At 38.2% G+C, this 27,500-nt stretch overlaps 1 protein-coding gene across 4 annotated transcripts in view; it reads left to right on the top strand.

The window, feature by feature from the left end:
• WNK3 (WNK lysine deficient protein kinase 3) overlaps nt 1–27,500 on the top strand; it is a gene marked incomplete at both ends in the record, with an annotated part of 136,350 nt that overhangs the window by 29,425 nt on the left and 79,425 nt on the right. For 2 of the 4 annotated variants that reach the window (XM_079727425.1, XM_079727424.1), the window contains 4 exons: nt 1,313–1,532; nt 6,528–6,822; nt 7,639–7,832; nt 7,925–8,074. In XM_079727425.1, the coding sequence (XP_079583551.1) occupies nt 1,313–1,532; nt 6,528–6,822; nt 7,639–7,832; nt 7,925–8,074 (859 nt within the window). Of the gene's footprint in view, nt 1–1,312; nt 1,533–6,527; nt 6,823–7,638; nt 7,833–7,924; nt 8,093–10,803; nt 10,987–27,500 lie in introns of all 4 variants that reach the window. The other 2 variants (XM_079727423.1, XM_079727426.1) reach the window with 2 other exon arrangements.

Below are 27,500 nucleotides of genomic sequence, written 5' to 3'. Positions count from 1 at the left end.
AAAGAACACTGAAATATTCAAAAGGATTTATGGCACATTAGTGTTTTGGAAAGAGCACAGGCTTCCACAGCAGAATAAGATTCAAATCTGGACTCACACTTAGCCAGTGTGATCTTGAGAAACTTACTTTAGCTGTTCTTCAAAATAGGTATTCTTTTGGTAGTTAAAAAGATAATGAATGCATATAAAATACCTAACAGTAATAAGTATTTAATGAATGATATTGTCCGCTGCTACTGCAGTGGTTATTCCTTGGTAAAAATATCTAGGCAAAACTTTCATTGAGAAGCAGAGTGCTTAACTTGGTTGTACCTTCTTAAACACATCTCACCTTAGCCTTAAGACTAATTAGTCTGAGCAAGCTTGTTCTTTTTTATAAAACTGTCTTAGTTAAGTGTTTGTCTCTTGATCACTAAAAGCGTAGAAGGTTGAAAATCCTCAACTTACAGGATACTGTGCTGTCAATATGCTTTATCTGTTTTAAATAGTGCAGGCGGGGCTTTCTACATACAAACTATGGAATACATCAGTTATAGCTCTCACTGGCCTGTAATATAGATAGATATTATTTATCTATTTTATAAGTTGGTCAAAGAAAAGGAAATTAACTCTCCCAGCTTATAAAAGAATCTTTTGAACCTCTGTGCTTTTTTCTTTTCAGAGATGGTTAATCCCTAATATTAGGCTAGAGTTGTATCCATTATATGTATACTTTAGCCTAGGATACTGGACTTAAATACTTTAAGAAAACCGTGTGACTTTGCTGAACTGAATTACTTTCACCCATGGTGTTCCCTAAAGAGTGAAGTACACTGACTAGATTATTGTTAATAGAGTTAATGACTTCTATTTATAACATTTGTAAAAGTGTTTGAATTCCTAATTTACTTTAGAGTTTATATACCTCGAAGAGTTTTTAGTTTCCTTTGCCAACAATGTGTTGTGTGAGTTTTAGTAACTTAAGCCAGTGGCTTAGGGAAGATACTCAGTCCATCTAACGTTTACTGCAGCACTTCTCTAATTATCTCTAGGCATACCTTTAGGTATGTTAAACTTCAGTATCTAGATATGTTACCGTTCATAATCCTTAATTAAGATCACTACAAATGCATGTTAGTTGGGATTTCTTTGCATCCTTGGTAATAATAAATTGGATATAAGATTTGGTTTTTATAAAAAGGCAGATTAACGGTTTAATTAATAGAAAATTTTAAATCAGGTTGTTACTTTGATACAATTTTTACTAATTAAGTGCTCTATACCTTGTTTATGACTGGAAGAATTGATAACAGATTTGTATTTTGTTTATTAGGTTGTCTGTCAGGGACCTACTAAACCACGCATTTTTTGCTGAGGATACAGGACTAAGGGTGGAGTTAGCGGAAGAAGATGATTGCTCAAATTCATCTCTGGCTTTAAGGCTCTGGGTTGAAGACCCTAAAAAATTGAAAGGCAAGCATAAAGACAATGAAGCTATTGAATTCAGTTTCAATTTAGAAACAGATACACCTGAGGAAGTAGCGTATGAAATGGTAAGTGAATCCTACCACTGGCTTCCCCTCCCCTTATAGTATCAGGATTGATTCCTTTCTCATTCTGATTGCTTTCTTTCCTCTCATTTTCTTTATTTAAATTGTAATTTTATTGTGAAATATATCTCTACAACAGAGTATATTAAATTTGTATGTACAGTATAAAGAATAGTAAAACTCTACTTTTGTTAAGAAATAGAACACTACTGGAACTTTAGAAGCTACCTGTGTGCCCCTCCCCCACTTGCGTTCCTCTCCCTCATCACCACAGGTAATATCTACCCTGACTTTTGTGTTACTCATTCCTTTGCTTTTCATTATAGTTTACCTAAATAATATATATTATTTGTTTTGAAAACCAGAATGGCAATCACACACCTAGCTGGTTATTGAAGTTACTGTTAGGTGAAGATGCCCAGGAGGGGATAAGCTGAACAGTCTCTCAGTCATAGTCCGGCTCCAGCTTCCCTAAGAGTTTATGAGAGCCGAGTCTAGGGAGGTCATCGGGGTGAGGTCACATGTGAGTCCAGGGAAACACACATGGCTCACCACAGTCAGGGCACCAGAGGGCTGTTGTGCAGATCAGAAAAATTCGTTGTCTGGTAACAATATGGTTTGACGGGGAGTGGGCCCTTCTGACTTCTCTACTTCTCATCTCCCCATGACCCGCTCCCCCCGCAAGAGTAGAAGACAGCAGATAACTTCTGTTGGGTGGAATATATGTCCATGCCCGATCCAGGCTGTGCAGTACTTGGAGGGAGGGGGTGCAGGAGCTTCAGCAGCATGTGGTCAAATTAGCAAAGTCCAGATACTTTGAGCCAGGCTCACCTGGGCGTTCTGTCCTCAGGTTTAAAAGGAGTATCGGGCGCTTCCCTGGTGGCGCAGTGGTTAAGAATCCACCTGCCAATGCAGGGGACACGGGTTTGAGCCCTGGTCCGGGAAGATTCCACGTGCCACGGGGCAACTAAGCCCATGTGCCACCACTACTGAGCCTGCGCTCTAGACCCCGTGAGCCACAACTACTGAAGCCCGTGTGCCTAGAGCCTATGCTCCACAACAAGAGGAGCCACTGCAATGAGAAGCCCGTGCACTGCAACAAAGACCCAACGCAGCCAAAAATAAATAAATTAAAATAAATAAATAAAAGGAGTATGGGACATTGGCAGTGGGTATCTTGGAGATGATAGCCTTTAACATGCCTATCTTTCTAGTCACATGGTTCTAATCTAGAATGATTGTCTTGGACATCTGCTACATAACTATCATACTGATCTTTCATTTTACTATCATTCTAGACTTCTCTGCCTCTCTCCTGTATTGGAATTCCTGTGTCCTAAATCCCATGGCTTTCTCTTTCTTTGCTTACCTTTTGTTTTAGTGGCCCACTTCCTCTGCCACCTTAAGAAAGGGTATATGGGAGGTAAATTCTTTGAGACTTGCATGTATTAAAAACATCTTTATTCTGTCTTCATATTTAATCGATTATTTGGCTGGCTAAGTCATTTTAGGTTGGCAATTTAAAAAATTTAAAGTCATTGCTCCATGATTTTCTAGCTTTCAGTATTGATATTGAGAAATACAAAGATGTTCTGTTTTCTGGATCTTTTGCATGTGATCCATTTTTTCCTCTCTGGAAGCTTGTAATATCTTCTCTTTCTTCTCAGGATTATAAAATTTCACAGTGTGTCTTGGTTGGGGTCTGTTCTCATCCACTGTGTTGGATACTCAGTGGACCCGTATCCTTTAGTTTCTGGGAAATTTCTTAAAAGTATTTTATTGTTGAGTTCTTTCCCTTTGTTTTCTCTTTCTAGAACTGCTATTATTTGGATGTTTGGCCTCTTGGACTGTTTCTCCAATGTTCTTTTCTATTTTCTATCTTTTTGTCTTTTTATTCTCCTTTCTGGAAGATATTGTCAACTTTATTTTCTAACTCTTCCATTGAGTTTTTCGTTTCTACTATCTTGTTTTTAATTTCAAGAGTTCCTTTTCATTTTTTTTTTTGGTCTGTTCCTTTTTTAGAATAAACGTCTTGTTCTTTGTTTTGTGGATGTGATATTATGGCACCTCTCTGTAATTTTAGTGAAGAGAGTGTTTTTGACACTTTTTTTCTCCCTGCATAGTATCTTTTCTCCAAGTTCCTGGGGTTTTTTGGTTGGTTTTGTGCTCCATCTTCTTGTTAGAGGCTTTTCTCATATTTCTGGTTATTCTTGGCTGGCTGCTCATGATCAGTAGTAGGAGAATATTAGTTTTCTATTGCTGTATAGCAAGTTACCACAGATTTAGTGGGCTTAACACAACACCCTTTTATTATTTCAGTTCCGTGGGTCAGAAGTCCTGGTAGGCTTTACTGGATTCTCTGCTTAGAGTCTCACAGGCTGAAATCAAGGTTTGGTGGCCTGGACTCTTAGCTGGAGGCTCTGGGAGAGAATCTGCTTTTGGGCTCAACCAGGTTGTTGACGGAGCTTAGTTCCGTGCAGTTGTAAGACTAAGGTCTTCATTTCCTTTCTGGCTGTTAGCTGGGGGTCACTCTTAGCTCCTAGGGACTGTTCTTCAGTCCTTTCACATGGCCCCACTCCATCTTCAAAGTCAGGAATGGCAAGTTTAATCCTTCACTAGCTGGTAAAAGGCTCACCCAGATCTTTCTGTCTTAAGGTCAATTGTGTATAGCTCAGTAATGGGAGTGATATCTCATCATATTCACATGTTTGAGGATTAGGATGGGACATCTTTGAGGGGCCATGATTTTGCCTACGACAGGGACTAACAAGCTGATTGGATGGTATGATTGCTTATGTCAGACTTGTTAACCTCTACTCTCAAGTATCTGGGTGGGCCAATAATTGGGGAATCTTTGACATAAATATTTGTGGGTCTTTCTTCTTGGATTGGCCAGATTCTCCAGAGAAGCATCTTTCAATATCCTGCCTGGAGGGTAAGGATCTGGTTACTGGTATTTTGGTAGCCAAGTGGGGAAGAGGGCTGGGGGTTTCTGTGTATGGCATTCAGCATGCATATGGTCATTTAATCTTCTTGTTTTTGTTGTGGTAGCCATACCCTCAACTGTGCCTGGTGTTCCCTAGTCCAGATATGATCCTCTTTTACCCTCTCCAGAGAACAACATTACAGACTTCTTGGGTAGGGAAGAAGCAATCACCCAAAGGTGTGGACTGGAGGGTGAAGCACAGGGACCTAATACCTAACTACTTCTCAAAACCCTTTCACTTAGTCTTCCTTATTTTAGTCATCTCTTTTGACTTTACCCAATTCTGAAATACCTGGTACTGCCAGTTCCTGTGTGTTATGAGTATTATTCAATATAAATGGGAATGATTTTCAGCTTTCCCTGGTTCACTTTTTCAGGTCCACTAGGTCAGTTATTATCTATTTGTTTTCCACATCCCCAAATGTGCAAAACATTGTCTGTTGTTGCTGTTGCCTTTATTCTTTCTATCCTTGTGAGTTTATGACTTAAAAACCCATTTACTCTGGGAGTGTTTTTTGAACTTTGGGAGGGAGTGAAATTAAATATATGGATTCCATCTAACATTTTAATCATTTTTCAACTACGATGAAATTTCCCCGAGTCTGCAGACCCCCAAGATATGCTTTAAAAAACAGATTGTAGGGCTTCCCTGGTGGCGCAGTGGTTGAGAGTCCGCCTGCCAATGCAGGGGACACGGGTTCGTGCCCTGGTCTGGGAAGATCCCACATGCCACGGAGCGGCTGGGCCCGTGAGCCATGGCTGCTGAGCCTGCACGTCCGGAGCCTGTGCTCCGCAACGGGAGAGGCCACAACAGTGAGAGGCCCGTGTACCGAAAAAAAAAATAAAATAAAATAAAAAACAGATTGTAGGACTGAGAATAATATGCCATGGCACCTCCTCAAGTCATTATCTCTGCTACTCAGCCCTGTTCCTTTCAGACAATAAGCCCTTAACTTCTCTTCTGTCACTCTTCTAACATCTAGTAAGATATAGCACTTTGCCATAAGCATACTTCCTCTGCCTAGAGTGTTGATCTCTGAACTTCATCTACCTCTCCCTCAAAAGCCTGCAAGTTCCTTCTTTTGTTTTAACCCAGGTCAGACTTTACCTTCCTCTGTGATACTTTCTCTGCTTTCACCAGAGAAGCTTGTGCTCCTTTAGGGCTTTTGCAGCAGCTCATTTCTACCTTTTATTTCATTTCATGTTTTTTTTTAAAATTTTTATTTACTTTATTTATTTATTTTTGGCTGTGTTGGGTCTTTGTTGCCGTGCACGGGCTTTCTCTAGTTGTGGCGAGTGGGGGCTACTCTTCGTTGCGGTGCATGGGCTTCTCATTGCAGTGGCTTCTCTTGTTGTGGAGCACGGGCTCTAGGTGCTCAGGCTTCAGTAGCTGTGGCACGTGGGCTCAGTAGTTATGGCTCACGGGCTCTAGAGTGCAGGCTCAGTAGTTGTGGCGCACGGGCTTAGTTGCTCCGCGGCATGTGAGATCTTCCCCGACCAGGGCTCAAACCCGTGTCCCCTGCCTTGGCAGGCAGATTCTTAACCACTGCGCCACCAGGGAAGTCCCTTATGTTGTTTTTATCCTTCTCTCACCACCAGCTTGTGTGTGAATATAGGACAAAGGACCAGCTTAGGCACTTATATGTCTCCAGAGCCCAATACTGGGCATATCGTAGACACTTACTGTTGTTGAATGAGGAAACCTTTTTAATGTTTCGCAAAACTTAATGGCAGTCATAAATTACCTGTAATAAGACTGCATGTGTTGAAATATCAAGCTATTTGTTTGTTTTTGTTTAAAACCAGAATTATTTCAACAATGCTTGGTAATAGTGTTGTTTTTCATACTAAAGGCTCTGGCATTTATGCATGTCTGATTAAGAAAGAACACAGAAACAAATTAACTGTTATTTAATAGCATTTGGAATTTTGGGGCAGAAAGTAACTCTGCTAGTAAAAAATTAAAGTAAAAATCTTAAAGATGTGGTTTGCTTATTATGTTTTGTTTGTAGGTCAAGTCAGGATTCTTCCATGAAAGTGATTCCAAAGCTGTTGCTAAGTCCATTAGAGACCGGGTGACACTGATAAAGAAGACAAGGGAGAAGAAGTCAGCTGGCTGTTTGGAAGAACGCAGAGATTCCCAGTGCAAGTCTGTGGGGAATGTACTCCCTCAGCCCCAAAATACAGCTTTGCCCCCTCCTCCTGCTCAGCACAGCGGGGCTGAATGTGAAGAAACTGAAGTTGATCAACATGTGCGACAACAGCTTCTGCAAAGAAAACCACAACAGCATTGCTCCTCTGTTACAGGTAACAGTTATAATTTATAAAAGGAAATGTGTAATTGTATTCCCTTATCTTTAAATAGTACTTTTGTATATTTCAAAGCATTTTGTTATCTATCATTTCATTAATCCTTTTACAAAATCCCTGAAATAGGCAAACCAGATAGTTTCCTTATTTTAAAATTAAGAAACTGTTCTGTTAAGTGACTTGTCCAAGGTACTAGTTGAATAAGGATTATAATCTTTTTACCATTTTTAAGGGTCTAATGGTAAATCCTTTAGTAAAGAAGATATGCAACTAAAGATAGAATTTATTCTTCAAGAGGGAATTTTCTAGACTTTAAGAACTTTTGTATTTTAGACCCAAATATAAAATTAACACAGTTTCTCTAATATTTCTGCTGTAATGCATTCTCTTCTCTAGAAGGACACAGTATTTTCGTAGTAATAACCAGTTGTTCCATAAAGGCAGTATTATCTTCTAGCCAGGTTCTAGGAGACTGAGAATATGCTACCTAGATTTTACTGAAATCCTAATGGCAAACAAAGATTAGTTACGATATGCATGAAATGGCCAGCAAATCGAGTTGACTTTTATGTGATTCTTTGTTTGTAGGTTTGCTTTACTAAGAATATTTTAGTTATACCACGGTATCAACATGGAGAGTTTACATGATGGTTTTTTATTAATTCTGCAGTGTACATATTTTATTTGAAGCTGTTTCAGGTTGTCGGAGTAAAAAAGAAAAAAATTAAAGAAACACTTACCATTTCCTATGCTATTTGGACCTTGTGTTTCAAGTTTTTCCCTTCTACCTATCACTTGTTTTCTTTGCCGTAGGTGACAGTTTATCTGAGGCAGGAGCTGGATCAGTTATACATTCAGATACTTCAAATCAGCCCAGTACCGTCTATTCCTCAGACCAGATGATGGGCTCTCAAATCGTTTCTAACAACCCACAGGCTGAAATAAATGTTCCAGGGAAAATTTATCCATCCCAGCAGCTAGTGGGACATTACCAGCAGATTTCAGGGGTGAGGTGAAGTGTTAAATATATTTTAAATATATAATCAGTATATTTACTGTAAATGGGAGAGTTTATCTTTAATCTTTTTGTTTTTAACAGTTGCAGAAGCAGCCAAAGCTGACTCAGCCCCAAATTTTGCCTTTGCTTCAAGGTCAGTCCACTGTTCTGCCTGTTCATGTCCTTGGACCTCCACTTGTCTCACAACTCCAGTTTTTGCCACTAAGTGTCCCAAAGGTCTCACAGGTAAAGGTAAGATACATTTTAGAGGTTCCGTATTCAATTAAACTTATTTAACACTGCCTAGGTTTTCTGACAGGCAAAGGCTCTCTTTCATAAATTCATCCTAGTTTATATAAAAGTCACTGAAAGCTAAAAGTTGTTTATACTTTCCTTCACTTAAGACATTCTTCTTGAGGATGTGTCTAACATTGTGTAACTAGAATCTTGAGACACTGCTTGTATAATTGGAAGAGAAACTGAGAACTCCATATACGGATAAAAAAGTTTATTTAGGGGACTTTCCTGGTGGCGCAGTGGTTAAGAATCCACCTGCCAGGGCTTCCCTGGTGGCACAGTGGTTAAGAATCCTCCTGCCAATGCAGGGGACACAGGTTCGAGCCCTGGTCCAGGAAGATCCCACATGCCGTGGAGCAACTAAGCCCATGCGCCACAACTACTGAGCCTGTGCTCTAGAGCCCTCAAGCCACAACTACTGAGCCTGCACACCACAACTACTGAAGCCCGTGCGCCTGGAGCCTGTGCTTTGCAACAAGAGAAGCCACTGCAATGAGAAGCCCGTGTGCCGCAACGAAGAGTAGCCCCCACTCGCTGCAACTAGAGAAAAGCCTGCGCACAGCAACAAAGACCTGACGCAGCCAAACATAAATACATAAATTAAAAAAAATTATTTAGGACTCAGATCCCTTTTTATGGTTTGTTTTTTATATTGGACTTTTCCAGCCTGGTTTGAATGTAGAGGGATGTCTTTGGTAGTTAAGTAGAAATAGTATTTCATAGACTCTTATAATTTTAAGCACTTTCGTCTAAATTCTTGACTCTTTTGGTTCACGTTTATTTCTGTAGGAGAAATAAGTGTTTTTGTCATTTAGACTCTCAAAGTCAACGGTACTCATTTCTGACAAAGAGTACACAGTCTTTGTGAGAGTTCATATATCAAGACTATATCCTGGTTTCCTAGGTCATGGACTCTGGATACATGGTTGGGCTTTTCTTTGCCATCCCATTTTCTTTCCTCAACCCTACCATCCCCTGTGTGTGTCTTCTCTCTTTGGGAATGAGTTGGTCTGAGCTCCTAGGCATTCTCTGTATATGATTTAGTTAGCAGCTGGTGATCTGTTGCTTTTAAGAGATTGGTATATAGTCAGTCATAGTTCATCAACAAACTTTTAATGACTATCATCTCTGGGGATATAAAATGAGATAAAATATGGTCCTTGCCCTGAAGAACTCACAGACTTGTAGGGGAAAACATACATGTACTTGACAAATGCCAGATGCATTTAAAATCTGCTGGGGGTATATTTAATCTGATATGGTTGACAGTGCATGGTGTTTGGCTAGTATTTGTAGCTTATATGGTATATGTTCATACTTGAGCTCATGTTGTGGTTGGATTTATCTCTTTTTAAGACTATAATGGGAAGTGTGTTGGATGGATGCTTAAATTAACTTAGGTTCAACCACGTAAATATACAGGTATGTGTATTTTGAAATGTGTTTCCAAAATTTTTAAAGGAAGTTTAAAAAATTTATGAAAGTGTTATTTACCTATTTAAAATAAAGCCTATAAAGTTATAAAGAAGACAGTGAAAATCACCTACTATCTCTCCAGCTAGAAATAAATTATTGTTTACATTTGGTGGTAGAGACTCTAGATTTGTCTTTTTTTCTATGTATACATATATAACTTTGTTTATATGTACATATGTATATCACATACATACTATTTTGTAGCCTGCCTTTTCCACCTAATATATAGAATCCACATAAGCAAGCACTTTAACCAGTGGGGGTCTTTTTATGAATGTGGTGTTTCAAGTTCTAGGAATTATTACAGCCAGCCTATATGTATTCAGCCAACTCACACCTCTCCTCTTGAGAGAGCTTCTCTGTTCCCTTTAACTATGATATTGAAATCCTTTTGAACTTCCACTGTCTGGTGTGTGAAGGTGTCAGATTCAATTACTCTGAATTTCTGCCAGGGTTTGAATGAGTTATGTGGCAAGTGCAATAAATGAGAAGCCATGAGCAATATGTTGCTTGGGGACTGGTCTCAGCCCCTTAGTGTATTCAATTAGCATTTACTCATGGTATTAGGATTTTTATAGGACTAATGCTATACCCAGCACCTTTTTGATAACTTTCTGAAAAATTTTTTTAATTTATTTTTGGCTGCTTTGGGTCTTCATTGCTGTGCATGGGCTTTCGCTAGTTGTGGTGAGTGGGGGCTACTCTTTGTTACTGTGTGTGGGCTTCTCAATAAGGTGGCTTCTCTTGTTGTGGAGCACGGGCTCTAGGCATGCGGGCTTCAGTAGTTGTGGTGCACGGGCTCTAGAGCACAGGCTCAGTAGTTCTGGCACACGGGCTTAGTTGCTCCGCAGCATGTGGGATCCTCCCGGACCAGGGATTGAACCCGTGTCCCCTGCATTGGCAGGTGGATTCTTAACCACTGCACCACCAGGGAAGTCCCTGAAATTTTTACAACATAGCATTATTTTATCTATCATTCTGTCTGGGACCATTAAAATGAGCATGGTATATGCATTTATTTTTTTTTAATAAAAATTTTTTTTTTGGCTTCACTGTGCAGCTTGCAGGATCTTAGTTCCCCAACCAGGGATCGAACCTGGGCCCCTGGCAGTGAGAGCACCAAGCCCTAACCAGTGGATGCCAGGGAATTCCCATGGTATATGCATTTATAATTTGAATTTTCCTTGAACCAGCATTAGGAACTATAGCTGACCTTTGGAGCAGATGGACAAATTTCAGCTCAACCTATGACTTTAGACTTGTCAGTTACTGGAGCTCCACAACCAGTCTTTTCTGTAGTTTCTCCTCAGATATTGCTTGCTTCACAAATGATTTCCCAGGATCCAACAGTTGGTCTTCAACTTGAGCCTGACCCTAGAAATGGGAATCAGGCATTAACCAAATTACCAAATGCCAATCAAATTCCTAGTTTCTTGTCAGTTAATCACCCTCAAGCTTTGTTGAATCATTCTTTTGCCCAACATGTGAGCAGTGCACAGAATGCTGCTGGTACAGCTCAGCTCCCTTCTAATTCCACTGGGGGACATTCGGGGGCCCATCACCCTTCACAAAAGATACATTCAGTATCCCAGCCATACTCAGTGATACATCAGGAGTCTATAATTCCCGGTTCTTCAGTGCCACAAAGCCAGACTGCATTTGAAGAAGCCTTGTTTCCAAGCCTCTATTCAGCAGTAGCCATTAATTTTACAACCTAAGATTATGGCATCACCACAGAAAAATGTTCAGCAGGATTGTACTATGAAAATCTGAAACTCATGTAAGTCAGCAGCAGTCAAAGGGTTGTATTGAAAGTGTGATTCAGTCCCTGGAACAGCCATTTTATTCTGTTCAACACACTTATTCAGGACCACCTGCAGAACTGCCATCCTTCCCATTGAAGGCTCTTGAGTAGCTGCCCTTTGTGATACTTCCCCAGGAATAAGCTTCTTACCTATCACAGCCACTTACCCAATGAAGGCTCCAGCACAGCCTGTTTATTCACTGCCAGCCCCAGAGCATCCTCTTTACACTGTACAACCACTGATAGCACAGCCAACCTATTCTATACTGCTTCTTAACCAGTCCCACCTGTGGCACAGCCCTCTTATTTGGTCCCGGCCTAGAGGCAGCCTGTTTATACAGTGCAACCTCTAGTTCAGTCACCTTTTCCAGACCAGCCAGGATGTATAATCCAAGCAGCTTACCCTGTGCAACCTGTGGAACAGCCTGCTTACCAGGCACTTGAGTATGTCCTTTATTCAGGACATGCTGTTTACACCATCCAGACAACTGAACAGGCAACCTTCATAACCCAGCAAGTATACACAGTAAACCCTTCTGATAGCAGGCAAGTACATATTACAAACTCTGCAGATCAGGACTTATACTTAGTACCACTTTATGTAGCACAGACTTCTGAGCAACAAGCCTATTTAACACAACCCCAAGGTTCTTCAGCCTTGGAACAAAAGACATAAGACATTTAACATTATTTATCATTAACCTTAGATACACAAGCACATTCTATTGAGCCTTTATTTAATGTGCAGAATTCAGCATTTCTATCCTAAGCAGATGTCAGTTTTGGGTACCAGCAGCTAAAAGCCCAGTCGGCGTTACATCTCAGATGGCTGTGGAAGGACAGCTTCAACACCCTGCACAAATGTCCTTCATTCAGCAGGCCTCCTCAAAGGCCCAGATCCAGCCCCCACACTTCTCTGCACAGCTTTCCCAATCACATGTAACACGAAGCCAGGTTTCTCACTCAGCTTTCATTCATCATCAGCAGATGACTCATTCATCTCATAGGCAAGCACAGAAAAGCCATCAGTTGTCCACTCAAGAAGGTCCCATAAATCAACAGCAGTCTTTATATAGCCAACATGCTGCTTTCCAGCAGCAGGTACCTCATTCACAGGCAACTAACCACATTCAGCCATTACAGGTATTTCAAAGGCCATTACAAACATGGTCCAGATTACACCTCCTTTGCAAGAACACTTGCAACTAGCGGCAGTGGAACAACAATACGTAATACAGCCTTTAGAGCATCCTCAAGTGCTTCAGGCATTAGACAGCAGTCAAACCTTTCCCCTGCAATGAAACCTAGCACAGCACCAGCCAGCATGCATTCAGCAGCAGTCTGCTGTCCAGACACAGTGGCAGTCATCTTCTAGCTTAGCACTTGTTTGTGGGTCATCAGAAGCACAATTAAAACCACAGACCCTCATCCAAGCTCTGGGATAGCCCTTACAAATCAGCCATCTTCTTCTGTTCATCTGTTGCTACTTAGTATTCCAGTACAGGCTTCTACTACCTCTCAGAGCATTTCTGTGTTACAGACACAGCAGTATTTGCAAGGCCAAGAAATTCCAAAGGTAAGTCTTCCTGGGGGAAAAATATAGATGATTGTGAATTTTCTGTAATGTTCAAGGGTCAAGGAGATAGTGAGCTATAGTAGAAATGGCACCAGACTGGAAGTCACAATCCTTGTTCCTGCCTTTTTTCCTTACTCACTGGGTAGCTTTGATTCGAGTCTTTTTGGAGTTTCCTCATCTGTAAGGTAAAGGGGTAGACTAGATGATGCTAACAAAAAATATTTGAGCACCTACTTGGGATATATCAGTGAACAAAAGACAAAAATCCCTTGTCATTGAGTTTTGTTGCCTAATGTGGGTAGACTGTCATTAACCATAATAGTATAAAAAGTAAATTATATAATACAGTACAGGGAGATTGGGGGAAATGTGGAGCAGGGTAAGGAGGAAAGTGGGTTGCAATTCTAAATAAGGTGGAGATCAGGGTAGGCCTCATTGAGAAGGTTGACAATTGAGCACACACTTGAAGGAGATGAGAGAGTCCATAGCGCACATTTCAGGTAGAGGGTATAACCAGTGCAAGGGCTTTGAGGGAGGTCTGGCATGTTCGAAGAACAGCAAGAAGGCCTGTTAGTCCTAGTATGTTACAAGCCTATGGCTATCTTACTGTTCTACATTTATAATAAAGCATTTGCCTTCATGAGATGATAATAATGAACACTATTGAGTGATTCTTAGGTGATAAATACTATTCTAATGGCTTTATGTGTACTATCCTCACAACAACCCTATGAATAGTAGCTGTCATTAGGAGTAACTGAGGTTCAGAGAGGTTAAATAACTTTCCCAGTGTCATACGGGAGGGCCAGGATTTGAACCCAGACTACCTGGCTGCCGAGGTTGTGCCCTTAATCATTACACTATTCGTCCTCTTTGTAAGATAGCTATCCTCCCTGCCAAAATTTGAGAAAAAGAGCATGATGACTTCAGTGAGATGTAGTTAACTCAGGAGTTTGATTGAATTAATTAAAGGAAGGAACTGAGAATCCAGTTTATTTTTTTTTCTCTTCTGTTCTGCTTCAGGTATCTCTAAAGACTCTGAATTTATTGAGTTTGGCTAATAAAATGTATGAGGTCCTTATTTAATAGGTGTGCTATGCAGGAAGAGTATTTTAGTGGTGATATTACTATTCCAAACAGCTATGATCTCAAGTATTGTGTTTTATAAAATTCCCTCTTCATCAAGGGCATAAATTATAATGAGTTCTGATATGTGCACTCTGACTCCTAACAGGAATGATCAAGGATTAATAAAGATATTTAGAGTTGAAGTTTCTTCAGACAAAGCATGCTATTCCGATATTTATTTCTTTAGAATCAATTTCTTCACAAGGTATTTCAGAATGGAATGTTCATTTCTGTGGGCAAGTGTTGTATACTTTCCTTTCCTAATTAAAAAAATTTCCCCCAACATTTTTTATGGCTGAGTAATATTCCATTGTATATCTATACCACATCTTCTTTTATTATTATTTTTTTTAACATCTTTATTGGAGTGTAATTGCTTTAAAATGGTGTGTCAGTTTCTGCTTTATAACAAAGTGAATCAGCTATACATATACATATATCCCCATATCTCCTCCCTCTTGCGTCTCCCTCCCACCCTCCCTATCCCACCCCTCTAGGTGGTCACAAAGCACCTAGCTGATCTCCCTGTGCTATGTGGCTGCTTCCCACTAGGTATCTATTTTACATTTGGTAGTGTATATATGTCCATGCCACTCTCTCACTTCGTCTCAGCTTACCCTTCTCCCTCCCCGTGTCCTCAAGTCCATTCTCTACATCAGCGTCTTTATTCCTGTCATGCCCCTAGGTTCTTCAGAACCATTTTTTTTTCTTTTAGATTCCATATATATGTGTTAGCATACGGTATTTGTTTTTCTCTTTCTAACTTACTTCGCTCTGTATGACAGTCTCTAGGTCCATCCACCTCACTACAAATAACTCAATTCTGTTTCTTTTTATGGCTGAGTAATATTCCATTGTATATATGTGCTACATCTTCTTTATCCATTCATCTGTTGATGGACACTTAGGTTGCTTCCATGTCCTGGCTATTGTAAATAGAGCTGCAGTGAACATTGTGGTACATGACTCTTTCTGAATTATGGCTTTCTCAGGGGATATGCCCCATAGTTTCCCCCAACATTTTATTAAGAAAAATTTCAAAGTTACAGAAAAGTTGATAAAAAGTAAGTGAACACCCATATACCTACCAACTAGATTCTGCAGTTAACTTTTGCTGTATTTGCTCTATCACATATTTATCCACCCCTTTATCCATTTATTAGCCCATCTTATTTTTCTGGTCATTTCAAAATTAAAGTTGCTGATATTAGTATACTTCATCCATTAACACTTAAGCATGCATATCATTGACTAGAACTCAGTATTTGTTTATATTTTTTTAGTTTAAATTTATGTTCTGTAAAATGCACAGATCATAATTCAGTGTTTTGACAAATGCTTACACCTGTGTAACCCAAACCATTATCAAAATATAAAACAGATGTTGGCAAAGGTCTAGATAGTAACTATTTTAGGCTTTGTGGGCTATGTAGTCTCTGTTGCATTTACTCAACTCTGCTATTGCATGCATGAAAATAGCCATAGACAATATGTAAATTATTTGGCATGGCTGTGTTCCAATACAACTTTATTCACAAAAATGGTTGGCACACCAGATTTGGCCTGTAGGCTCTAGCTTGCCCACATAATAAAGAATATTGCCATTACTGCAGAAAGTTCCTTCATGCCCCTACCCAGTCAGTGACCCCCACCCCACCAGAGGTGACAACTGTTGATTTTTTTTATCATAGATTAATTTATCCTGTTCTATGTTTTTTAAATTTTTATTTATTTGTGTTTTTTTGACTGTGTACTGTACAGCTTGCGGGATCTTAGTTCCTCAACCAGGGATTGAATCCAGGCCCTTGGCAGTGAAAGCTTGGAGTCCTAACCACTGGACAACCAGGGATAAACATAGAGAAAGAGAGAGAGAATAACCACTAAGTAAAGTACAGCCCAATATACTCAAAACAGTATAAATAAAACAAGAAGGAATCTTAAAAAATTTGCAGGTAACCCACAGGAAGGCAAGAAAAGAGAAACAGAGGAAAGACAACCATAGGGAAAAAGCAAATACTAAAATGGCGGACTCGGGACTTCCCTGGTGATCCAGTGGTTATAAATCCGCCTTCCAGTGCAGGGGACACAGGTTCGATCCCTGGTCAGGGAACTAAGATCCTACATGTGGCAGGGCAACTAGAGGGCCCACGCACCCGGGAACTGGCACACCACAACTAGAGAAGCCCGCACACTACAACAAAAAGATCCTGCGTGCCGCAACTAAGACCCAACACAACCAAAAATAAAATAAATATTTTTAAAAAATAAAATGGCAGACTTAAGTCCTAAGACTTAAGTGCTTTGCTGCTGCTTCCCACCAGCCAACTGTTTTACATTCGGTAGTATATATATGTTGTCTTGATCATATTTAAATCTTCTATTTTAGTAGGCACTTGCCCTGTTAAGTTTAGCCTGTAGATTCTATCCTACTTTTGCGAGCTGTATGTAGTTCCAATGATAATTTAGTTTTCTGAGCTCTTGTAATGCTATTCTGGTCTGCTTGGTCTTCTGGCTCTGGTTGAGCTCTTGCTGGGTTTCCATCGGTGCTACCTGCAGGAATGGAAGGTGCTTCTTTGGGCTGCCAAGTGTTAGATTTGGGGAGTGGAGGATACTGGACCCATAGGACAGAGAGCATTTTCCCTGGCCTCTTTCCTGGCCATCTGATGCTGGTACCCTTAATACTCGATCTCTGCCAGTGCCACTGGGGTACGGAAGTACTTACCTGGCCACTGTTTACTGCTGAGTAGAAGGTCAGGAGTTGTGAGGTCTGCATGGCTCTCTGCCACTGGGTAGAGGGCTGAGACATAATGCCCCCTGTTGCCTTCTGCCGTTGGGTGAAGGGTCAGGAGACTCATGGCCTGGATCTTTTTCTGTTGCGTGGTGAAGCACCAGGAGCTTCTTGGGTCTTGAAGGCTCTATACTACCAGTCACCTTCCTCTGTCTCTTCAGTCTTGTAAGAATGTGGGTTTTCTTCTGAGTTTTAGCTGCTGTGGGGCTTGCCCCCAGATGAAAAGCCATAAAAATAGCAAACTCATCTACTATCCTTCCTTTCTTCCAAGTGTTGCCTTCCTACCAGTTTCTACCTGCTTTTGATTGCTGTCTTATGCTTTCAGACAGTTGTTTTTTTACATTTGTCCAGCACTTTTTGTTGATATCTCTGCATGTGGGGTTTGGTCTGATGGGACCATTACCAGAAGTATAACCTCTCTTTCCTAATTTTTTATCACTGCAAAATATCACCTCTCACTTAATTGAGGTAACCACTATATGCCCATCCGTAAACCTCTAAGAGTTGATGACAAAGGGATGGAGTGAATTTCTGATGTTTGGGGTTTTTTTATTGCCAAGGCACAGGGGAAAGGGATCTTCATCCTGGTCAAATAGCAAGCTGTGTTTATATTTTGTGTCTTTCTCCCCAATAAAACTGAAATTCTTTGTGGCAGAGATCTGTAGCCCAATTTATCTCTGTATTCCTAGCACCTAGCACAGTGTTTGTTACAATAGTTGCTTGTTATATGTTTGTTGAATAATCAATAAGAATGACTATAGATATCTCTATCAGCCTGCTCTCAATGGGAGAGGATTCTTTGTTGATCTTTATCATTCTTGTTGCCTAATCAGGACTTACAAATTGATAATGAACTTGTGTTTGTTTGTGGACAACCTAAGATATGTTTTCTATTTTCTATATTAATTTCAAAAATTGTGATATTTGAACAAATAAGACTGTGATACGTTTCACAATATCCATAGCTGGTTAAATCTACTTTGTCTTCTTTTTAACATTGAAGTATAGTTGATTTACAATATTAGTTTCAGGTGTACAACATAGTGATTCAATTTTTTATACATTATATTCCATTTACCAAAGATTTGTTCTTATTTCTCCATTTTATTTCCCCATGTATCAATGAACAAGGGTATATAAGAGACAGGAAGTGAATCATGAGTTCAGATGTGCCAATTGTGGTTTTGATTGTTTTATCAAATAATATGGAAAACCACTTATCCGATTTTTATCTACTGCTGAGGTTAGTGTTTCTTACCTCTTGTAGTGTGATGTGTTAGTACTAGTGCATTAGTACTTTTGGTGGTTGAGATTGGTTCCTTTTCAGTTGACATTGTGGTCTAATCAAACATCTGTTTAGATGGTTTCAGTTTTCAGCTCCTGGAGATAAATATGAAACCTCAGCATTTTGTATGCAGTTGCATCCCTACTCATCACAGTGTTTGAATATCACTTTGATTCTCAACCACAATATTTGCATTATATTTTCTTAAAATTTTTTTTCTACTTACTTTAATTACATAAGTAGTATGCCAATATAAATTCCTGGTGAAAAATTTAAAACAATGCCGAGAAATCTCATTTAACCCCGCCCCTCTCTTTGTCCTTTTCCTTTCTGTTATTAGTTTGGTGTGTATCATTCTAGATCTTTTTCGGTGTAATTACATGCATATATGTACCCTTAGCCCAAATACAGCATTGTTTTCTGGTTTGTTTTATTACTTTAACCACATAAAAGAGATCCTACCATATGTGTCACTTTGTAAATTTTTTTACTCAGTTATGTGTTCTGGAAATATATCTATGTTATTACAAATAGATATACTTGATTTTATTTAATTGCCCCATAGTATTCCATAGTAAGACTACACTGCAGTTTATTTAGCTATTCCTCCTACCACTGGACATTTTGGCTGTTTCCAGTTTTTCACTGTTTTAACTAGTGTTAAAATGAACAAAGTAGATCATGCTAGAGGAGACACTGGGGCAAAATTACTGGACCATAAATTCTACACATTTTTTACTTTAATATATATTGCAACATTACTTTCCCAAGGGACTGGACCAATTTAAATTCTCATCAGCCAGTGGTACAGTCTTGCTGTCAATATTTGATAATACCAGATATTTTTTGCTAGGCTGGTAAGTGAAAACTAATATATTATTTTAATTTCTATTCCCTTGATTACTAGAAATGTTGAGCATGTCTTCATACGTTTATTTATTTTTAAATTTTTATTTTGAAATGATTTTAGACTCACGTAGAGGTTGCCAAAATTGTACAGAGTTCCTGCGTACCCTTCTCTCAGCTTTCCCCAATATTAACATCTTATATTACCATAGTACAATCATCAAAACCAGGAAATTGACAATGGTATGATCCTGTTAACTACAAAACTTGTTTGGATTTCACCAGTTTTCACATGCCTTCACTTATTTTGTGTGTATCTGTAGTTCTATGAATTTATTTCATGTATAGACTTGTATAAAACAATCACCACCATCAGGATGCAGAACAGATCCATCACCTAAAAAACTGCTTTGAGCTGTGCACTTATAGTCACACCCTCCCCCTACCTCTAACCCCTGGCAATCACTGTCTGTTCTCCATCACCATCATATCAAGAATGTTATATAAATAGAATCATACGATATGTAACCTTTTGAGATGAACTTGAGATCCATTTATGTTGTTGCATGTATCAGTAGTTGCTTATTTTTATTATTGAATAGTATTCAGTTGTATGGTTATACGATAGTTGTTTATGTCTTCATTTGTTTATTGAATACTCATTTTTCTTCTTTGCAAATACTATTTATATTCTTTGCCCATTTGCCTGTTGAGGTCTTCCTCTTTCTTTCTTTGTTTTCTTTATACATTCTGATACTAATCCTTTGTTAAATGTATTGCAAACTTTCTACCAGTGTGTCCTAATTAGCTTGTAGTATCCTTTGTGACACAGAAAGTTTTTATACTTTATAAGGTCAAATGTGTTTTTGGTTTTTTTTTTTGGTTTTAGATTTTGTGTCTTGCTTAGCAAGGCTCATGAGCATAAAATATTCTTCTGTATTTTCTTCTGATACTTAAAAAATTTTGTCTTTGTCTAGTTCTGTATTCTGTTTGGATTTTATTTTATTGGGGACTGTGTGAGGTAGAGATCTAATTGTATTTTCTCAAAATGCATAAACATTTGTCCAAACACATTTATTAATAAACAGTCCATCATTTCCACGCTGATCTGAAATGGTATCTTTATCATATCTGAACTTATTATACATATTTGAATCATTTCTCAACTCTTTGTTTTGTTCCTTTGATCTATATCTATTCTTATACAATACTTGTGTTTTGATTAATTTATCTTTTTAATAAGAAGTTTAAAATTATTACATTGATTTCCTCTTAAATAAAATTTATTTAAAATGATTATTAATTTTGAATTAGATAGATTTTTATTGTTAATTTCTATATTTATGGCATTATAATCAGACTATGGCTGATTTTTGGAATTTGATGTTTTTGTGCATTATTTGCCAAAGATTTATATTTTCTATTCTGGGAGGAGCATTCCAAGTTCTTTATATGTTTGTTATGTCATGGTTCTTAATTATAATATTCAAATTCAATGTATTCTTACTCTTTTTGGTCCAGTTTTTCTTCCACTTTTTGAGAAAAATGTGTTGAAGTATCCTACTATAATTGGGACTTTCTCCATTTCTTCTTATTGTAGGGCCTTAATGCCTTAATTCTATGTTTCCGTATACTGAAAGAACTTTCTTCTGTTTGTTGCCAAAATTCATGTGATGGCAAACCTGACCTGAATTGATGCCTACTGATATATATATTTTTCTTTTTAAAGCAGGTGCATTCTTTTATATTAAGGATTACAAAATTGGTATGTGTAAGAACTCCCTGTGGAACAAGATTAAATATTGCTAAAATATTTCAATAGTTAATCTGCATTCTTGACTTAAAATATTTATAATGCAATATTTATATTGAAAAACAATTATAAAAATATATAATGCAAAAATATTTATAATACAAGGAAGACCCATATACCATCACCCAACTTAAGAAATAAAAAAAATCAGTGCATTTGCAGTCTCCTGGAAACCGTTTTTTTTTTTTTTTACAAGACTTAAAACTTCATGTAAAGGGTATCCTAGCATATGCATTCTTCTTCAATTTTTTTAAAAAGTCAACATTGTTTATAAGATTAATTAAGCTACATGTTGGTATATATAGCTCTAGTTCAGTCATTTTCCCTTTCTCCTGTTGATGTACAATTGAGTTCTTTCCATTAATTTGCTTATTCCCACATTCCTGGCCCATTCTTTGGGATAGAGTATGTATTATTAATTTTAATGGTTGCTAAATCTGCTCCCATGTTTAGCCTTTTTTTTGTTTCTCGTTGTTACCTTACATTTAAAAATGAAGGTCTGATTGATCAGCATTGGTAGCTGATTTGGGCTTCCTTTCCTTAATTAAAGTGTGTAAACTTTGTGACTTGTAGCTTATGAATGCCTCACCTCACATCTCAAGAATGCCTGCAGTAGCAGTGAAATCTTTTGTAGTCAGCTGTTCTGTGCAGGATGTTTAAAGGGGTGTTCCTGAAGCCTCTCAGGTTCTTCATTTTTAACTACTCTCCAAAGATGATTTCTTCTAAATATATGAATCCTCTCCATAATAGCAAAAGAAAAAAATTCTTGTTCAGGATCTAATGCAGGATAACTGGTTGCATTTTATTGTTATGCTTCTTTAATAGTTTCTTCTAATCTGGAACAATTTTTTACTCTGTCTTTCATGACCTTGACGTTTTTGATGAGTATAGGTCAGTTATTTTGCAGAATTTCATTAAAAATGGGTTGGTCTGATGTTTCCCTGTGATTGGATTCAGGTTAATGCATTTGTGGCAGGAATACTGTAACAGTGATGTTGTGTCCTTTTCATTGTATCATATCAGGAGGCACATGGTGTCCATTGTTTTATTATTGGTGATATTAATTTTGATCACTGGGCTAAGGCAGTATCTACCACGTTTTTCCATTGAGAAGTTATCATTTATTACTTTGTAATTAGGTAATTTGTGGGGAGTTACTTTGAGACGCTGTTTATTTTAAGACTTTTACTCACCGTTTTAGCAGCCATTGAAGAATTTCCTACCAGTAACAATCACAGTGGTGATTGCCAAATGGTGATTTTTGGATTTTGTATATATTATTTGGATTACAGCTTTCCATTCTTACCCATTGACCTATTAATTCATTTATATAAATATAACAGTATGGAGTTTAATTTTCTTCTATGGGTTATAATCAAATAGTATCATTTTTTTATTTTTTATTTTATTTATTTATTTATTTTTGCGGTACGCGGGCCTCTCACTGCTGCGGCCTCTCCCATTGCGGAGCACAGGCTCCGGACGCGCAGGCTCAGCGGCCATGGCTCATGGGCCCAGCCGCTCCGCGGCATATGGGATCCTCCCGGACCGGGGCACGAACCCGTATCCCCTGCATCGGCAGGCGGACTCTCAACCACTGCACCACCAGGGAGGCCCTATTTTATTTTTTTTAAACATTTTTATTGGAGTATATTTGCTTTACAATGGTGTGTTAGTTTCTGCTCTATAACAAAGAGAATCAGTTATACATATACATATGTCCCCATATCTCTTCCCTCTTGCATCTCCCTCCCTCCCACCCTCCCTATCCCACCCTTCTAGGTGGCCACAAAGCACCGAGCTGATCTCCCTGTGCTAAGTGGTTGCTTCCCACTAGCTATCTATTTTACATTTGGTAGTGTATATATGTCCATGTCACTCTCTCACTTTGGCCCAGCTTACCCGTCCCTCTCCCCATGTCCTCAAGTCCAGTCTCTACGTCTGTGTCTTTATTCCTTTCCTGCCCCTGGGTTCCTCAGAACCATTTTTTTTTTAGATTCCATATATATGTGTTAGCATATGGTATTTGTTTTTCTCTTTCTGACTTACTTCACTCTGTTTGACAGAATCTAGGTCCATCCACCTAACTACAAACAACTCAATTTCATTTCTTTTTATGGCTGAGTAATATTCCATTGTATATATGTGCCACATCTTCTTTATCCATTCATCTGTTGATGGACACTTAGATTGCTACTATGTCCTGGCTACTGTAGATACAGGTGCAATGAACATTGTGATACATGACTCTTTTTGAATTATGGTTTTCTCAGGGTATATGCCCAGTAGTGGGATTGCTGGGTCATATGGTAGTTCTATTTGTAGTTTTTTAAGGAACCTCCATACTGTTCTCCATAGTGGCTGTATCAATTTACATTCCCACCAACAGTGCAAGAGGGTTCCCTTTTCTCCACACCCTCTCCAGCATTTATTGTTTGTAGATTTTTTGATGATAGCCATTCTGACCAGTGTGAGATGATATCTCATTGTAGTTTTGCTTTGCATTTCTCTAATGATGAGTGATGTTGAGCATTCTTTCATGTGTCTGTTGGAAATCTGTATATCTTCTTTGGAGAACTGTCTATTTAGGTCTTCTGCCCATTTTTGGATTGGGTTCTTTGTTTTTTTTTTGATATTGAGCTGCATGAGCTGCTTGTAAATTTTGGAGATTAATCCTTTGTCAGTGGCTTCATTTGCAAGTATTTTTTCCCATTCTGAGGGTCGTCTTATTCGTCTTGTTTATGGTTTCCTTTGCTATGCAAATGCTTTTAAGTTTCATTAGGTCCCATTTGTTTATTTTTGGTTTTATTTCCGTTTCTCTAGGAGGTGGGTCAGAAAAGATCTTGCTGTGATTTATGTCATAGAGTGTTCTGCCTATGTTTTCCTCTAAGAGTTTGATAGTTTCTGGCCTTACATTTAGGTCTTTAATCCATTTTGAGTTTATTTTTGTGTATGGTGTTAGGGAGTGATCTAATCTCATACTTTTACATGTACCTGTCCAGTTTCCCCAGCATCACTTATTGAAGAGGCTGTCCTTTCTCCACTGTACATTCCTGCCTCCTTTATCAAAGATAACATGACCATATGTGCATGGGTTTATCACTGGGCTTTCTATCCTGTTCCATTGATCTATCTTTTGGTTTTTGTGCCAGTACCACACTGTCTTGATTACTGTAGCTTTGTAGTATAGTCTGAAGTCAGGGAGCCTGATTCCTCCAGCTCCGTTTTTCGTTCTCAAGATTGCTTTGGCTATTTGGGGTCTTTTGTGTTTCCATACAAATTGTGAAATTTTTTGTTCTAGTTCTGTGAAAAATGCCAGTGGTAGTTTGATAGGGACTGCATTGAATCTGTAGATTGCTTTGGGTAGTAGAGTCATTTTCACAATGTTGATTCTTCCCATCCAAAACATGGTATATCTCTCCATCTATTTGTATCATCTTTAATTTCTTTCATCAGTGCCCTATAATTTTCTGCATACAGGTCTTTTGTCTCCTTAGGTAGGTTTATTCCTAGGTATTTTATTCTCTTTGTTGCAATGGGAAATGGGAGTCTTTCTTAATTTCGCTTTCAGATTTTTCATCATTAGTGTATAGGAATGCAAGAGATTTCCATGCATTAACTTTGTACCCTGCTACTTTACCAGATTCATTGATTAGCTCTAGTAGTTTACTGGTAGCATCTTTAGGATTCTCTATGTATAGTATCATGTCATCTGCAAACAGTGACAGCTTTACTTCTTCTTTTCCAATTTGGATTCTTTTTATTTCTTCTCTGATTTTTGTGGCTAAAACTTTCAAAACTATGTTGAATAATAGTGGTGCGAGTGGGCAACCTTGTCTTTTTCCTGATCTTAATGGAAATGGTTTCAGTTTTTCACCATTGAGGACGATGTTGGCTGTGGGTTTGTCATATATGGCCTTTATTATGTTGAGGAAAGTTCCCTCTATGCCTACTTTCTGGAGGGTTTTTATCATAAATAGGTGTTGAATTTTTTCAGAAGCTTTCTCTGCATCTATTGAGATGATCATATGGTTTTTGTCCTTCAGTTTGTTAATATGGTGTATCACGTTGATTGATTTGCATATATTGAAGAATCCTTGCATTCCTGGGATGATCACCACTTGATCATGGTGTATGATCCTTTTAATGTACTGGCTGTTGGATTCTGCTTGCTAGTATTTTGTTGAGGATTTTTGCATCTATGTTCATCAGTGATATTGGCCTGTAGTTTTCTTCCTTTGTGACATCCTTGTCTGGTTTTGGTATCAAGGTGATGGTGGCCTCGTAGAATGAGTTTGGGAGCGTTCTTCCCTCTTCTGTATTTTGGAAGAGTTTAAGAAAGATAGGTGTTAGCTGTTCTCTAAATGTTTGATAGAATTCGCCTGTGAAGCCATCTGGTCCTGGGCTTTTATTTGTTGGAAGATTTTTAATCACAGTTTCAATTTCAGTGCTTGTCATTGGTCTGTTCATATTTTCTATTTATTTCTTCCTGGTTCAGTCTCGGAAGGTGGTGCATTTCTAAGAATTTGCCCATTTCTTCCAGGTTGTCCATTTTATTGGCATAGAGTTGCTTGCAGTAATCTCTCATGATCTTTTGTATTTCTGCAGTGTCAGTTGTTACTTCTCCTTTTTCATTTCAAATTCTGTTGATTTGAGTCTTCTCCCTTTTTTTCTTGATGAGTCTGGCTAATGATTTATCAATTTTTTTTACCATCTCAAAGAACGACATTTTAGTTTTCTTGATCTTTGCTATTGTTTTCTTCATTTTTTTTTCATTTATTTCTGATCTGGTCATTATGATTTCTTCCCTTCTGCTAACTTAGGGATTTTTTTGGTTCTTCTTTCTCTAATTGCTTTAGGTATAAAGTTAGGTTGTTTATTTGAGATTTTTCTTATTTTTTGAAGTAGGATTGTATTGCTATATACTTCCCTCTTAGAACTGCTTTTGCTGCATCCCGTAGGTTTTGGTTTGTCATGTTTTCACTGTCATTTTTTCTAGGTATTTTTTGATTTCCTCTTTGATTTCTTCAGTGATCTCTTGGTTATTTAGTAGTGTATTGTTTAGCCTCTATGTGTTTGTATTTTTTACGGAATTTTCCTGTAATTTATATCTAGTCTGATAGCCTTGTGGTCGGAAAAGATACTTGATACATTTTCAGTTTTCTTAAATTTACCAAGGCTTGATTTGTGACCCAAAATATGATCTATCCTGGAGAATGTTCCATGAGCACTTGAGTAGAAAGTGTATTCTGTTGTTTTTGGATGGAATGTCCTATAAATATCAATTAAGTCCATCTTGTTTAATGTATCATTTAAAGCTTGTGTTTCTTATTTATTTTGATTTTGGTTGATCTGTGCATTGGTGAAGGTGGGGAGTTAAAGTCCCCTAGTATGATTGTGTTACTGTCGATTTCCTCTTTTATGGCTGTTAGTATTTGCCCTATGTACTGAGGTGCTCCCCTGTTGGGTGCATAAATATTTACAAGTGTTATATCATTTTGGATTGATCCCTTCATCATTATGTAGTGTCCTCGTTTGTCTCTTGTAGTTACCTTTATTTTAAAGTCTATTTTGTCTGATATAAGAATTGCTCCTCCAGGTTTTTTTTGATTTCCATTTGCATGGAATATCTTTTTCCCTACCCCTAGTTTCAGTCTGTATGTGTCCCTAGGTGTGAAGTGGGTCACTTGTAGATAGCGTATATACGGGTCTTGTTTTTGTATCAATTCAGCCAGTCTGTGTCTTTTGACAGGAGCATTTAATCCATTTACATTTAAGGTAATTATTGATATGTATGTTCCTGTTACCTTTTTCTTCATTGTTTTGGGTTTGTTTTTGTATGTATTTTTCTTCTCTTGTGTTTCCTGCCTGGAGAAGTTCCTTTAGCATTTGTTGTAAAGCTGGTTTGGTGGTGCTGAAATCTCTTAACCTTTGCCTGTCTGTAAAGGTTTTAATTTATCTGTTGAATCAAAATGAGATCCTTGCTGGGGAGAGTAATTGTGGTTGTAGTTTTTCCCCTATCATCACTTTAAATATGTCCTGCCAGTCCCTTCTGGCTTACAGAGTTTCTGCTGTAAGATCAGCTGTTAACTTTATGGGGGTTAACTTGTATATTTGTTGCTTTTCCCTTGCTTCTTTGAATATTTTTTCTTAGTATTTAATTTTTGGTAGTTTGATTAATATGTGTTTTGGCGTGTTTCTCCTGAATTTATCCTGTATCGGACTCTTTGGGCTTCCTCGACTTGATTGCCTTTTTCCTTTCCCATATTAGGGAAGTTTTCAACTATAATCTCTTCAAATATTTTCTCAGTCCCTTTCATTTTCTCTTCTTCTTCTGGGATCCCTATAATTCAAATGTTGGTGCGTTTAATGTTGTCCCAGAGGTCTCTGAGACTGTCCTCAAATCTTTTCATTCTTTTTTCTATATTCTGCTCTGCCATTGTTATCTTTTGTCTTTTTTCTACTCTGCCATTTTTATTTCCACTATTTTATCTTCCAGGTCACTTATTCATTCTTCTGCCTCAGTTATTCTGCTATTGATTCCTTCTAGAGAATTATTAACTTCATTTATTGTGTTGTTCATCATTGTCTGTTTACTCTTCAGTTCTCCTAGGTCCTTGTTAAATGTTTCTTGTATTTTCTCCATTCCATTTCCAAGATTTTGG

The sequence above is a fragment of the Hyperoodon ampullatus genome, assembly GCF_949752795.1.
Source record: "Hyperoodon ampullatus genome assembly, chromosome: X".
In the NCBI taxonomy this organism is placed as follows: domain Eukaryota; kingdom Metazoa; phylum Chordata; class Mammalia; order Artiodactyla; family Ziphiidae; genus Hyperoodon; species Hyperoodon ampullatus.
The sequence above is the reverse complement of the archived record's forward strand: the minus strand, read 5'-3'. Positions and strand labels throughout refer to the sequence as shown.